Raw genomic sequence first — 15,285 nt, 5'->3', positions numbered from 1 at the left:
AGACAATTAAAAAGAATTTCATATAGTAATTCTGTCAAACCCCCCCTGTGTAACATTTCCTCTAGAATATTCACTCATCAGAAATTTCCCTCCCAAAGGAAGATTCTCTCCTTAGAAATCCATCCCAAGTGCAAACCTCCTCCCCCCCCTCCAAAAAAAAAATAGATGTATACTTCCCAATAAGAAATACTATATGCAAACAATGGGCGAAGTTCACAACTTGCAGCCCTTCCCCCGGGGACAGTGGCGGGTCATTTTACACCTAAAGACATAGTTCTTAGATTTTTCGATTGTGCTGAACAAAATGGCTCTCTCAGAATTTCGATCCAGTGACTTAAGGAAAAAAATGAGCTTGAAAGGGGGCCTAGTTGCCCTCCAATTTTTTCGGTCACTTAAAAAGGGCACTAGAACTTTTGATTTCCGTTCGAATGAGCCCTCTCACGATATTTTAGGACCATTGGGTCGCTACGATCATCCCTGGGAAGAAAAAACAAACAAATAAAAACGCATCCGTGTTCTTTCTTCTGGCAGAAAAATATACAAAATTTCACGTTTTTGCATATAGGAGCTTTAAATCTCTACAGTAAGGTTATCTGATATGCTGAATCTGATGGTGTGATTTTAATTAAGATTATATGACTTTAGGGGGGTGTTTCCCCCTTTTTCGAAAATAAGGCAAATATTCTCAGGCTCGTAACTTTTAGGCCTAATGGGTAACACTAAACTTGATGAAATTTATATGTTTGAAATCAGCATAAAAATCCGATCCGATTTGTGTGTGCCCCCTTTTAATTAGATTCCTTGGATCTTATTGAATTTCACAGCGTATCTATTACCTATTATTTTAACTATTATGCAAGGGAACTGAAACGCCACAGCCATTTCGTTTCTAACAGATTTCTGCCTCTCTTGATGGATAACGAAGAAGACAAGTAATTCAAGCTGGGATTTGAGAAAGACTGATGAAAACATTAATGTTTGTGGTCAACATTGATCGTGCAGGCGGCACACCGCCGCTGCTATTTTTGGCCCCGCCGCCGCCGGTCTTCTCTTATCGGCGTGCCGCCGGGGTCTAAATGATACTATTTGAAATCAAAAATTTGTCCCCCATTATTTGAAGTATGTGTTACCTTTTTCATGTTTACAGTAAAAATTTGGAACCACCTCTCTCAGAGACTTCTTCTATGTACAGGGTAAGACTGATACTGTTGGAAATGCCCCATAGTAGACAGAAAACCTGTTTTCCGCTATGGCACACACATACTATTAACAAGAGTTTTTGTTTTGCATGGTTTTCCGGTACATAGAGGTATCCTCTATCATGTCTTAGGGTGACAAAATTTTTATCTCTACGTACATAGTTTGACCTCCCTGAGATGAGTTACTTTGGTGATTAATTCACAGAAACAATAAAACTTATGCACTTTCTGGAGTGTGAAGAATATCAATAGTGTGACCAAGAACAACATCAAATCAATTTTATTATGCCAGCAACTTAAATACAATTTTGGGACCAAATTAAGCGGAAAAAAAACTTAATAAGGGGTCAGACTTACGCACGTTCACCCTACTGTATTTAATTCCCCCTTGCAAAATAAATCTTCCTCCAATACCAAATTGTCGATTTTTTCATTCTTTTCAATCATTTCCAGCAAATTTATCATGGGTTGAAACCTTTTGAAAATGTTTCCCTGTTTCCCTTAATTTCTCAGCATACCTAAACATATGTGAAATGTCACTTGTGTAAATGTGAACTGATATTTAAAATATTCTTATGATTTGTGTTTATTGCCATTCTATAGATTGTGCAGTCCTTACACAAAAGAAATTCTTGCTTTGGATAGGCCATAATTTTTTCTGCACTTATTTTTCAGGAGGCACTGGTAACCCACAACCTGAACCTTGGAAAACTATTAGAAGAATCAGAGCTAGCCAAGAATAAAAACAATTCAACATGACATTTTGATTCAAATTTATTTTAATAAAGAAACTTCAAAATGGTCTACAATAGTAGAAATATAACCAAAATGCAGGATTATCTACTAATTAGTAGGAATAAAATTCTTTGATATTTTCCATAAAGCTAATGTACATCTTTTGTTCAAAACCAGTAGAGCAAGGAATCTCGCAGTCTGAAAGGAATCTCGCAAATTCGACTGAAATGCCTCGCTCTTCCAGCATGTCGAAGAACCTGTCACACTGCAGGTATATAGAGTTGAGCTGCAAAAGGCAAAAAATATTGAAATAACTGAAAACATTATGAGGCAATAAGATGAATTTTTATAGCAATTGATGATATAGAAAAATATTCGGGGCGGGTGAAGTCGAAGGTAGGTTCTCATTTTTGCCCCATGTGCGGAGATTGAGATCATGATTCAATTCAATTTTGGGTTTTGTAAGAAATTAAATGGACTGAGGGAGGAAATTTTTCCAGGGTGGTATATTAGAGAGGAATGGGTTAATTTTATACCATATGATAGAAGTTTTATGGGGATTACGGTATTTGGAAACTTGGTGGGTCAGGTAAGGCACATAGGGACCATTTTTTGTAATTTATTTACGTATTAACTTGGGTTCAAGAGTTTCTTTGTTTAAAAATTTTGTGTTGTTTTACTTTTGTATTAACCATAGTCATGAAGGCTTTCAGTGTAATAAGTGTAATATCCTATCATTTAAAGCATTTGCTATTACAGCTACCATATGCAATTACAACAACTTAAATGCATGTATATATTTGTTTCATTAACAACTATTAATTTAAATTTTTTATTCTAAACATCTTTAGATTCAGGATAACTATAGTATGGTACTCAACTTAAAGAAAACTAGAAACAAACATAAAACCATTAAAAAGAATTGGTTGATGGTTCCTTAACTTTATTACTTCAAAGACCCTACAAAGCTAAAACAAATTGCAAGATGGGGGAATGTTTCAGCAATTATTTCAAAACTTGAAAATTAAACCATTCTCTTTGGGAAAGGGCATAAGGTACGCGTTTTTTCTGGATTTAGATGGCACTAGCATAAAAATGTTTGAGAATTAGTATATATGCTATTTGTATAAGGGCATACCCATGGGTAAGGAGGTTTGGCTCAAGTAGTTGAAGACCCCCAACCCTTCTCTCACTTCCTTAGAGTATCCTTCTTACAAAAGTATCATTATTATTAGAAAAAAACGAGTATTTTCCTAATATACCTTTTAAGCTAGCCAAAACTTCACAGTTGACCTAATAAATAGAAATGAGAATCATTACACATTTTGTTCAACTAAGCCATTGGCATAAGTTTTCTTAGTCTGTTGACATTATTTCTTAATTTTCTCATAAAAAAAAACATTTCTGGTGGGTAGCAACTTATGTTTTTCTTGATATGTTTGCCAATTATTGAACTTTTTAACCTTGCATATTTTGTTAATTGTATTCCATTTTGACAAAATAAATACTAAAAATTGCAAATATGCTATTGTAAATGCACATTTTTTGTGATTTTTGTTTCTTACCAGTGAATAAAAAAAAATTACAGGAAAGTAATTGAAAGAACCTTCACTCCCAAAACAAAATTTTCGATAGGGGACACTCAAGTACTTTATCCTCCAAGGATTCCCAAGGCGAAGTATGCAGCAAAAAGATGCGCTTTTTTATGTTTTTGTATCATGCCTTAAAATTTTTAGACCTAAATTACTCAATTTTTCCTGGGAAGATCTCATTTCTTCTTTTCTAAGATTTATTTTGACATTTCTATTTGGATTTGATTGGAAAACATTCTTTATAACACGGAAAATTGTAGTGTACATAAGCATTGTATTTTTTCTGACTAGCTGTTGCTCTTGTGTCTAGGGATGACAAATCTCTTTGGGTTGGCAATCTTCAGATGGAGAAAAGATGCCATAGGCTGTTTAAAAGGAGGACCTCTTAAAGACATTTATACAAACCTATGTTCACCTTTTCATAACGTTTCTTCAAATATATTTCAAAAATGGTAAGACAACCTCTACCTAAATGTAAATATACTTCACGGGAAAGCAATGGAGTCGTTTGGGGGGGGGGGGGGGGTCAGTTACCCCCACCCCCCCCCTCCCCAATAACTTGGCGAAAAAAAATACTATATAGTCCATGTCCCACGACTCTCCGGATGGAGACCCCTCTTGCCTCCCCTTCCCAATAAAAATGCTGGAGCTACGCCTCAGCGGGAAAGCAACATTATTACATCGTAAATGGAAAACCAACGACGTCTTGATTTTGCATGTCTACCCATAAAAAAGGAAAATAACGTAAGGCTGTTTGCTGACTCGCTGTCGCCTGCTATTATTTTTTTGTGACACACAGCTTGGAATAAGCTTACAATAGCCCCCTTATCTCAAACAGTCTCAAATTCACAGATCTATTATCTTAAATAAAATTTAAGACAATAAATAAATTAAGAGTCTCGAACCCACGACCTGAAATATGATCTATTATCTTCAATAAAATTCTGTCGCCTGCTATTAAGTCTCAAATCCACAACTTGAAATTTGGTCTATTATCTTGAATAAATTCCAAAAATACCAGTAGCTTTTTATTTAATTGGGTTTACAGACTCAAGAGGTTTCCTTGCTTACAATACTAAATTAATTTCTAAAAATATGTCTGAAAATAATTTATGAGACCTAGACTGCCTGTAGGACAGTATAAGCTTCCTTATGCATATTTTTCTGAAAGCTCAACCTCTTTTCCTCAAAACCTCACCGAAACTAATAAAGTGTAACTCGTGGTCTTCTACTAATTTTCCTAAATTATTTCCCTTCAGGACGGAAGAAAAAACAAAAGAATTACCCCATCAAGAATATCACGACAAGCTACAGCATTTTTTGAATCTTTCCATTCTCTATCGTAAAATGCAACTTCAGGAATCACAAAGGAACCACCTAAAAAGATAAAATAGAAACTGATGATAAAAATATCGATAATGTTAATCATGAAGCATATGGGTAAGGAAAGGGTTAATAGGGGAAAAATCCTTCTCCTTGGACGACTACCTTGTATTAAAAAATAAACCCAAGAATCAGACTAAACTAGACATCTTAGTAATTTTCAAAGCATACATAGCTCCACACAGGGATGGGACTTCTCCCAGGAAATGTCAAAATAGTGGACAAGTCACACACCTTTGATTAGTCAGGTCCAGAAATATTTTTAGAAACAAATAGCCAGATTATTTTATTATTTTTTTTTTATGTTTATCGAAGTGACATCTTTCAAACAATCTAGTTCCCCACCTCCAATGTTTTTAGTTATGAATATAAATAAGAAGAAGTCAACATTCTAATGAACATCAACCAATCCAAACTAAAAACAAGACGTTTAAACAGAGGGAATAAAGCATTTATTTTGCTCAATGTATTAAAAAAAACATCTTAGGTGTCATAAGATGTATTGGACTATACTTTGTTGCTAATTATTCGTCTTTTTATCCAGATGTCTCAGATCATAACATTTTTCATATACTATAGATCGTAACTAAAAAGCCCAATCGGCATTTTATGTTATGATCTACAATCTATATAAAAAAACATTTCAAGGGTTTTTTAAAATATAGAGGACTTGATTCAAAAGTACACTAATGACAGATCAGACTTGGTTCCTTTTATCTATAAAATAAAAATTGTCTTTGTCCCCTAAAGAAATGCATTCCAAATATTAAGGGTTATGATTCACTATTACCAGGGACATGTTCAGAAGCTTGTTTGTTTTAGGGGGAAGGCTTAAACCTAACATACGTTCTGGTGGTTGAGGGGAAATTTCTCTTACTTTTGTATAGCTTTCACAGTTCTAATAAATTTGTAGATCAGAACAGTTATAGATCTAGCAACAATTACACAAATATTTTTTGTAGTGTCATCAGTTTTTTAACATTTCTCTTGTAAAAAAACGCAATTATCAAAATTCCAAAGTGTTCATGGTGAATCAAGGACTTTTGTTGCAGCACTGACAGGTCTCTAGAGAGAGGAGCTTCGGCACCCCTGAGCCACCTCTCTCTTGGATACAACCCTGGCTATAAATGCGTTTTTTCTTTCTGTGGACAACATCAAATCGTCAAAGAAATCCAGAAATTGGGCCAATTTGTTTTTTATCCCTGATCGATTTGAAACTTAAAAGCGTAAATCCTTGGGTCGGAAAGAACTTTTTATAAAAGAAAAATTCGCCTCCAGCTCCACCTCCCAAAAAAAGGAAGCGGAAAAAAGGATCAAAGACAATATTTTTCTGAGTGGCTCAAAATTTATATCTTTGAATCCTTGGTCTATGGAGACCCCAACGCAGAAGGAAAAATAGAAAATAAAATTGGTTCCCCCAGAAACAACAGGCTTGACAAAGTGTCAAAATAACTTTTTTACCCGACTCTTTCATGGGAGGGTGGTCCTAGAAACTTTGAAAGGGTCCCATTTGATTGGAAAAACAGCTTATCTGCATAATCTCAGGAGCATATTGGACGATTGAGCGGGATTTTAATGGAATGTTGAAGGACCATGTCCTCAAATTCTGACTTGAGGGTTGGGGTAGAGGTAAATCGAAACAAACTATGCAACCAGACTATCAAAATGGCATATTAGTAACATCTCGGAACGAAAGGTAGAAATGGAGCTGAAACTTTCAGAATTCTGGGGGTAGGGAGGAAGCGAAGCTTCATGTTTCATGTTTAGATGGGGAAGATGTGGTGGTAAAAAATATGTATGTTTACGCCTAAAAGTTTTAGAACTTTTAGCTCAAGTGGAACTCTGAATCTATTCTAGGTGAATTAGGGAGGTAAATCGAAAGATAGATTCGTCCAGGCTATTGAAATAGTCTTTCTTCAATACAATTAATAGCGGATTTTTTCAGGAACGGCTTCAGGGATCGAGTTAAAAACTTCAAGGCAGTATCTGGGGAAGGCAAGGGGGTTCAAAATATTATGTAGGAGAAAAGGATAAGGGTGCAAAAACATTTCTATCTCGTATTATATACGTTATCTTTTGAGTCAAAGGAAGCCTATGTCATGCGATAATGGACCCAAAACTTTTTTTTTCCGATCATGTGAGATTTGTAATACTTTTCTTTAGACCAGTTACTTGACTTAAAATGTTTTGATCATTCCAGACCAAAAGACTAAAACTTGGGATGCAAAAAAAAGGGGCCTCATATTTCTTTTTTCAATTAATCTTAATATGTTCAAGTTTCATGCCAAGATCGAACACTATACAGAAAAGCCACTTGAAACTAATTTTAGCATCAGCGGCTTGCGACCTTCCCCCCTGGAATTTTTTGGTCTCTGATAGTCTTGTAACTTACAGGGCGGATAGTCCTGAATGAAAAAAAAAAAAAAATGAAGACTGGTTGTATCTATGAAACTGGACACCAGACATGACATCTGAAACTGAGGAAACAATTTTTCCCCTCAGATTTGCTTAGACTTTCAGAGCACACTAGATGAAGACAAGGGGACCACAAAGGCAAAAAAAAACATTGACTAAGGACAATGCAGACAAAAGCTATTTGAAATTTTTGCTAAATATAGGACCGAATTTGTTTCCCAAAATAGGCTCAAATTTGTTTTGTCTCCATTTGGCTGGTAGATAAAACTGAGCATTTACACGGGGCCATTTGAACCTAGGAGGAAAAAGATTTTGAAAAAAGTGGGTTGTATTGGCTAGCAAAACTCTCAAATTAGCCAAATACTGTATTTCTCTGATCGGCGGTAAACTTTCATGGTAAGTAGGCTCGACCAAGGGGCCTTTTCCTTTTGGAAGAAAAATGTAGTTATATTATTATTAGCGCGTAAAATTGAAACTTTTTTATGCTGATCGGCCTTAAAATTGCAGGCTTTGAAGACAACTCAATTATAATTTCACGACCAAAGAGAGATAAATTAAAACAAAAAGTTGAATTCTTTGAAAAAAACTTGAAAAAAGGAATTCTTTTTAGTAAATGACTTTGAAATGCATAGATTTAAACAAACAGACAGTTACAAAAAAAAAATTTAATAAAAATATCCTTTTGATAAAATGGTGGATTAAGATACATTGTATTCAAGAGTGTCTACAGGATGGGGGTTCAGGATGGCCTCAGTCCCATAGAAGACCAAATACTTCGCAATTTTAAGAGTCGTATAGATAAGAATACCCCGTGGACCCAAAACTTTATTAGTAAAACTATTATTAAAAATTTAGAAAACAAAATCACTGATGATGAAAACTTTGACCAAATATTCAAGTATTGTACAATACTTAAATTATAATCCAAAATTTTGATTCTTAAGCAGAAACACTGAAATAACTTTAGAAATATTTTTAATATATGGATAAAACAGGACCATGGAAACAATAAAAATAATAGAGTAATTATTAGTTTATTAGTTAATTAGTTTATTTATTAGTTAATTAGTTAATTATTAGTTAATTAGTTTATTAAAATGAAAATTCGAGTAGCCAATACAAAGTTAAAAAAAAAGAACTCAAACGCATCCAACAATCAAACTACATCAATTAAAAACGAACTACATCAATTAAAAAAACGTTCTGAAAAAAAAATTTTTTGAAAAAAAGTAGTCACATTAAGACACAAGACGAGCAATTATAAGGTCCATAGCGTTTCAAACATAAAACGAACAGAAATTACCATTAATGAGTAAATGAATCCCAAAACGAAAACAGATTAAAATCAATAATCAGATCAAACAAAGATACTAATACTACAACAGATGAATAAATACATCCTTAAACGAAAAGAAATTAAAATAAATAATCAAGTCAAACTTTAAACAAACAGAAATTATCGTAACCAGGAGTAGGGCTACTGCTCCCTGACCTTCTAAAGGCTACAGCATTTGCACATTACTGAAAACAAAATGTATTTTAAACATTTTCTCTTTTATATTTAGAATTTGAAAAATAAAAATTGCTGAGGCTTCCATGGAATAAAATGGTCAGTCTACTTTCAATAGATCTTTCCAGACACCTTGATGATTACTGTGATTTTTTTTTTAATATTTTGAAAAATAAAAATCACATTTTTTTTACATTCCTGCAATTTAAAGAATTTGAAAAGAGAGTAAAGTAGCACCACTCTTACTTTCTCTTCTTCTTCTCTAAGTCTCTTCTTCTTCTTCTTTGTTTTTGACGCTATGGACCTCTTTTCCTTGTGAAAAAGAGAAGAAATGATTAAGTGGTCCTGTTTAGAGTAATGTCTGTTCGTTTTAAGTTTGACTTGATTTTTCACTTTAATTTCCATTCGTCTTACGATTTATTTATTCATCTATAATAGTATGTGCTACCTTTTTTGTTTGATGTGATCATTTGTTCTAGTTTCTGCTTGTTTTCAATTTAATTTATTCGTTGGTAGTAATTTCTGCTCGTTTTAAGTTTCAATTTTTATAGGACTTTATTTCTGCTTGTGTTTGTGTTCCAAAACATAAGATTTATTGCAAAAAGCCTGCGGGCCATAGCAACACAGAATACAATCTACAAACAAAGCTCAGGAACAAAATACAACATTGGATAGTATAAATCCAATCCTAAAAGAAAAAAACAACAAAGACAAAAAAAGAAACACACCAAGTTTCGACATTTTAACCGACAAACACCAATCATAATAAAATTCAATTCCTACTAACCGTAATAAGCTACCCCCTCAAACATGATTCCCTATGTTTAATCCCTGAACGAAGAAACTTACACAACTGTTTATTACCACATGCGTTCTTATCAGCCATCCGCTTAATTAACCAGCATTCACTCCCAAACACTCGTCCAAAACATTCATTCCGCAACTCAGACAGCTCTTCACACTTGGATACAAAATGAAATAAATTCTCATACACACATCCACACATAGGGCAAAAATAGCGGCCTGCCACCAGTCTAAACGTTCCAAAAATGTCATTTTCATCACCGAAATTCAAACTATCCCCAAATATGGCTCTTTTATTTTCATTAAAAAAAAATCCTTTTTTCGGAATCGTTTTTTAATTTTATGTTCTTTTATTTTCCTTTTAAAAGAAAGGCTTTTAATGTGATATTGTTTTAGAAAGACAATATACTTAGACCCTATGTGTAACTTATTTTTGAGCTTAAATCATTACAAGTTATTAAAAATGTTTTCAAAAACACGTTTCATGTAGAATACAACACTTTATTTGTTATTTCACAATATCTATTTTAGATTGTTTAAATATAATTATTGAATTTCATTATATTAAATAAAATTGATTTTAAATATAAATTACATTAAATTACATAATTACATTAGATATAAAAAAAATTTATTAAATATAAATAAAAATGTTTATATCTAAAATATTACAGGAGATGCCATATAAAATTTTTAAGATAACATCTCTAGCATTAGATAGTTTTAGATTACGTGAATGAAACTTAATCTAGAAATAATTTTGGATCCTTGTATAGATAAAAATAATAGAAAAACAAGTTTTTTTTAACTGAAAGTAATGAACGACGTTAAAACTTAAAACGAACAGAAATTATTCCGTATATGAAAGGGGCTGTCCCCTCCTCAACGCCTCGCTCTTTACGATAAAGTTTTTTATTGTTTAAAAAAAATAGAGTTGTGAGAAAGTCAAGCGTTAGCGTAAAGAGCGAGGCGTTGAGGAGGGGACAGACCCTTTCATATACGGAATAATTTCTGTTCGTTTTAAGTTTTAACGTCGTTCCTTGCTTTCAGTTAAAAAAACTTGTTTTTTTTATTTAATTCTTGAACGTTTTTAATTAATGCAGGTTTTGATTTCGGCTCACCGTACATGAATAATTAAAACAAAATTTGCATATTAATTTTACTTTTATTTGGTTAAATGGCTTTCTCGAAACTTGTTTAATTTTATTTACGGACGTTTTTATTAGTAATAAATATACGTAACTTACGAATTAACTTGCGTAACGAACTTCTATATTAAAAATTTTTTTAATACGTATATTAGAGGGTTCGCCCCCTAGTCAATACCTTGTTCTTTAAGCTAAAGTTTGAATTTTGTTCCAATTCTTTAAAAATGACCCCTTAATCACAAAGGCCGTTAATTAGAATATATAGCTCTTATGAAAATACTAAAAAATCTTTGCCTGAAAGAGGGAGATATTGACTAGGGGGTGAGCCCATCATATACGTAATATTTTCTGGTCATTTTAAGTTTTGATGTTACTCCTTACTTTCAGTTGAAAAACTTGTTTTTTATTTAATTTCTGGTCTTTTTTAAATAATGCTGGGAAATCCGGCGCCCTTTGCATAGTAATGTCCCTTCCCCCATGAAAACTTCCTTCATGGAAAGATCCTCCCACATAACCCCCGATCCACCCACCCCCACTACCAGAACCCCCCCCCCTGAAAACGTCTGTATACTTCCCATTAACCAATACTATATTTTAACATTGGGTAAGTTCATAACTTTCAGCCCTCCCCCCGGGGACTTCGGGGAATTAAGTCATCCTAAAAAACATAGTTATCATATTTTCGACCCTGCTGAACAAAATGGCTATATTAAAATTTTGATTGGGTGACTTTGGGAAATAAAATGAGCGTGGGAGAGGCCTAATTGCCCTCCATTTTTTTAGTCACTTAAAAAGAGCACTACTACTACTAACAACTCACCGCAGCACCAAGCCGCCTGAGGCCAACACAGCTACGCACGCTGGTCCTCCATCCCAATCTATTCAAAGCCTCGCTTTTAACACCCACCCACGAAGTTCCCATTTCCTTTAAATCTTTCTTTATGACGTCCTCCCACCCCAGACGGGGACGACCTGCTTTCCGTTTAGCCCTAGATGGTTGGCCGAAAAGAACAATCTTCGGCAATCTGTCATCCTTCATCCGCACAACGTGTCCTAACCACCTCAGCCTTTCTTTCATTATAGCCCTAGAGAGTGGTATTGAACCACATTTTTCGTATAGCCTATTGTTTGAAATACGGTCAGTCAGACAGGTACCCAGAACAATCCTTAAGCAATTTCTCTGGAAAACATATAGCAAATCTTCATCCGCTCTTCGGAGCGTCCATGCTTCAGAGCCATATTTGATCACTGTCATCACTGTAGCTTCTAATATTCTAATCTTGGTTTGCAGACTTATCTTCCTATTCTTCCAAACTATTTTTAACTGTGAAAAAACACCCTGAGCCTAGGCTACTCTACTTTTAACATCTTCACTGCTCCCACCATCTTTACAAATAATACTACCAAGGTAAGTGAAGCTGCCCACCTGATCAATCTTTTCATTTCCCAACGTCACCTTTTCATCTTCACTTATTCCTAGCCTTAGTGACTTAGTCTTCCTAACATTACTTTTCAAACCAATTCTAGCACCCTGAACTCGCAAAACCTCTAAAACTTCATTCATTTTGCTCACACTTTCATCTAGGATGCTTAAATCATCAGCATAATCCAAGTCCAGGAGATTTTTTCCTCCCCATTTAATTCCGTGGTCTCCCATTGCCTTTCCTGTGCTCAAAAAAAAAACTGCGGTCACACTGTGAAATTTATAAAAAGGCACAAGTCACGGTTTCGGGAGTAATTTTCTTTTCATTGATTCATTAATTTGGGACAATTGCAACCTACGTCGTGACTCGGCGTAAAGAGCACTAGAACTTTTAATTTTCGTTCCAATGAGCCCTCCCACGATATTCTAGGACCACTGGGTCGATACGATCACCCCTGGGGAAAAAAAACAAAAAAAAAACGAATAAACACGCTGGCAAAAAATGCAAAATTTCACATTTTTGTAGATAGGAGCTTGAAACCCCTACAGTAGGGTTCTCTAATACGTTGAATATGATGGTCTGATTTTCATTAAGGTTTTATAATTTTTAGGGGGTCTTCCCCCTTTTTTCGAAAATCAGCCAAATTTTTTCAGGCGCTGAACTTTTGATGAGTTGAACTAAAATCGATAAAACTTAAATATTTGAAATCAGCATTAAAATCTGATTCTTCTGATGTATCGGTTGATATGAAAATCCCGTTTTTTAGAGTTTCGGTTACTATTGAGCCGGGTCGCTCCTTACTTACAGTTCGTTACCACGAATTGTTTGATTCCTGAAGGGGATAACTCAAATAAGTGCTATTTTTTGTTAATGGTATTCAGAGGAACGACACGTGTAATCTTGAGGTAAGGGCTTCAAATAGCAAACTTTAAACAAAGGCAGCTCAGACAGATTTTAGTAGAAATATTAACATATTATACTGCTAAAATCAAGACTGTACCAAGATTTTTATCTGCATAACTTGCCAACTACACCCCCCCCCCTCTCCCTCCCTCTCACTTCGAATCACATCTCTGTCAATTCTGGGTCATCTAGAGATCATTTGTGGATTAGTCTCAAATCATCAAACAACCATCATAAATAAAAAAAACACACAGTAATTATCTACTTTACACCTGGTGTATGATTTCAGCAAACGATGGCATCTCAGTATTTCTGATATGACTAATAACGATAGTAGGGCTAAAAAAAGTCTTCCCAAAACAGAACATGACATGCAATTTCCTCTTTCGTTTACATGGAAGGATCCTTTTGTCTATAGAACCGAATGACCCAAATGTGGTTTAATTTTAACCAAAATTAACATTAAATAGTTATTGAACTGACTAATTAGATGCATGAGGGCTAAAACTACAATATAACATCCTAAAGCAAAACCAACATAATTTACATGTTTTATAAAACTTCCAATTTCTACTTCAGTTTGTATTGACGGATTCTTTAGTCTTTATAATTAGAGAACCTCGAACAAAGTATATAATGAAAAAACTAGCGAGATTAAGCCCAAAGAAAAGCACACACGAATGGAGTATGCTTCCTCCAAAAAGCTCTTGACTTTTGACGATTATCCCTTTCTTTTATTCATCTATTATTTTGCAGGAGCCAGAGCCCTTCCCAAGATGCTGTCTGGGGCACCTGATCCCCGTCCTCAAAAGAAACATTTGACACTATTATTCGAATTTATAAATCTGTTTTGGTATAGACTATAGGAATAGCCAAGGCTTATTGAAATGAAAGAATTTGGCTCTACCTGGGAAAATAGGAAACTGATGACTATGCATATGACAGTATACAAGAGTTAAAATTAATATTCCAAGCTCATGTATTTTATCTATTGTTCTCAACACTCACCGTCGTCCGCATTAAATTGACCATAATTACAAGTGATGCCAATAGTTATCCCATCTTTAATTATATCTACTTTAAACTCAAATTTGGATTTCGTTTCACCACCTTCTGGTTGCTCAGCATTAGGATTCAATTCTTCTGGTGCTTCAGAATCAACAGTATGCTTAACTGTGTAAGCTAATTTTGATTCTAAAATTAGATTGAATGAACAATGTATGTTTTATCTTGCAATATAACATCAGCTGGCAATCCTGTTGGGTAAGAGCATAAGTCTAAGCGAGTGTAACAGTGTAAGCTAGTGAGGCCAACAAACAACCAAACAGCATTATTTTGTAGAACAAAATACTGTAATACAGTATGTAAAAATGGACAAAGAAAATTAAAAAGGCATAGCACAGAAAGGAGGAAAAACGCATGTTTTTTATAATAAACAAGGTTATAAGACAAAAATTTACAAATAGACTGCATGACACTTAAATGAGAAAATTTTATAAGTTTGAATCCCAAGGCTCTTAAGGAATGAAATATACTTCAAAGTTCATCATTGTATACCAGGAATTGAACTCTAGATTTCAATGCGGTTCACATTACAATAAGCAAGTAAGTATGACGGCACTAGACCGACCCTTAAGGTCCAAACCGGCTGTGCTGATCTCTGCTTCGTGTCCCTTCAGCCAGGAAGTGCAATGGGGGGTGGGCCAACCAGCCTGTGCTTTCGCACATCCTTCCTCCATTTCGGACTTTACATTCCATGATCTGGATTACACCATTCTTTTCTCAGACAAGACATCTGATAAACTTGCTGAGGGCCTAACTTCAAATCTGTCATAAGCAACACGCCATACCATTCCTTTGTCTTTAAGTCAAACTCATTTAGACAATTATAAAATCTGCAACTAATGGCCGGAAGCGCCGTATTGGTACCTGCCGGTTTTAATTAGCCTTAAATTACAAGGGACAGGTGAGCAGGTCTCGACGCTTCCCTTGCTCCCGGTGGTCTCTGTGCGGCTAGTCAACCTTCTTTTTGACTAAGTGAGATACCTGCTGTATGTTTGTTTGCTACACACAATGCGGAGCCAGTAGCTTGTATGGTCTCCAGTCTTGAACTTTTTATACCGTCCCCTGCTGTAGGGAATGTTCACGCCGATATTGCGAAAACTGGTGCGG

General features: G+C 34.8%; 1 protein-coding gene across 1 annotated transcript; it reads right to left on the bottom strand.

The window, feature by feature from the left end:
• Positions 1-1,875: 1,875 nt before the first annotated feature.
• LOC148947486 (complement component 1 Q subcomponent-binding protein, mitochondrial-like) lies at positions 1,876-14,852 on the bottom strand. The gene is made up of 4 exons (XM_089095735.1): positions 14,822-14,852; positions 14,122-14,307; positions 4,812-4,903; positions 1,876-2,220 (listed from the first exon to the last, which is right to left on the bottom strand). Exons 1-4 carry the CDS (start codon positions 14,850-14,852, stop codon positions 2,047-2,049), a joined length of 483 nt encoding a protein of 160 aa, XP_088951861.1. The 3' UTR covers positions 1,876-2,046.
• Between the last annotated feature and the right edge of the window lie 433 nt (positions 14,853-15,285).

Source organism: Artemia sp. Qi Xiang Cuo, chromosome 10 (genome assembly GCF_049724085.1).
Source record: "Artemia sp. Qi Xiang Cuo chromosome 10, ASM4972408v1, whole genome shotgun sequence".
Lineage (NCBI taxonomy): Eukaryota > Metazoa > Arthropoda > Branchiopoda > Anostraca > Artemiidae > Artemia > Artemia sp. Qi Xiang Cuo.
Note: the sequence above shows the minus strand (reverse complement) of the source record. Positions and strands in the feature narration are given on the sequence as shown.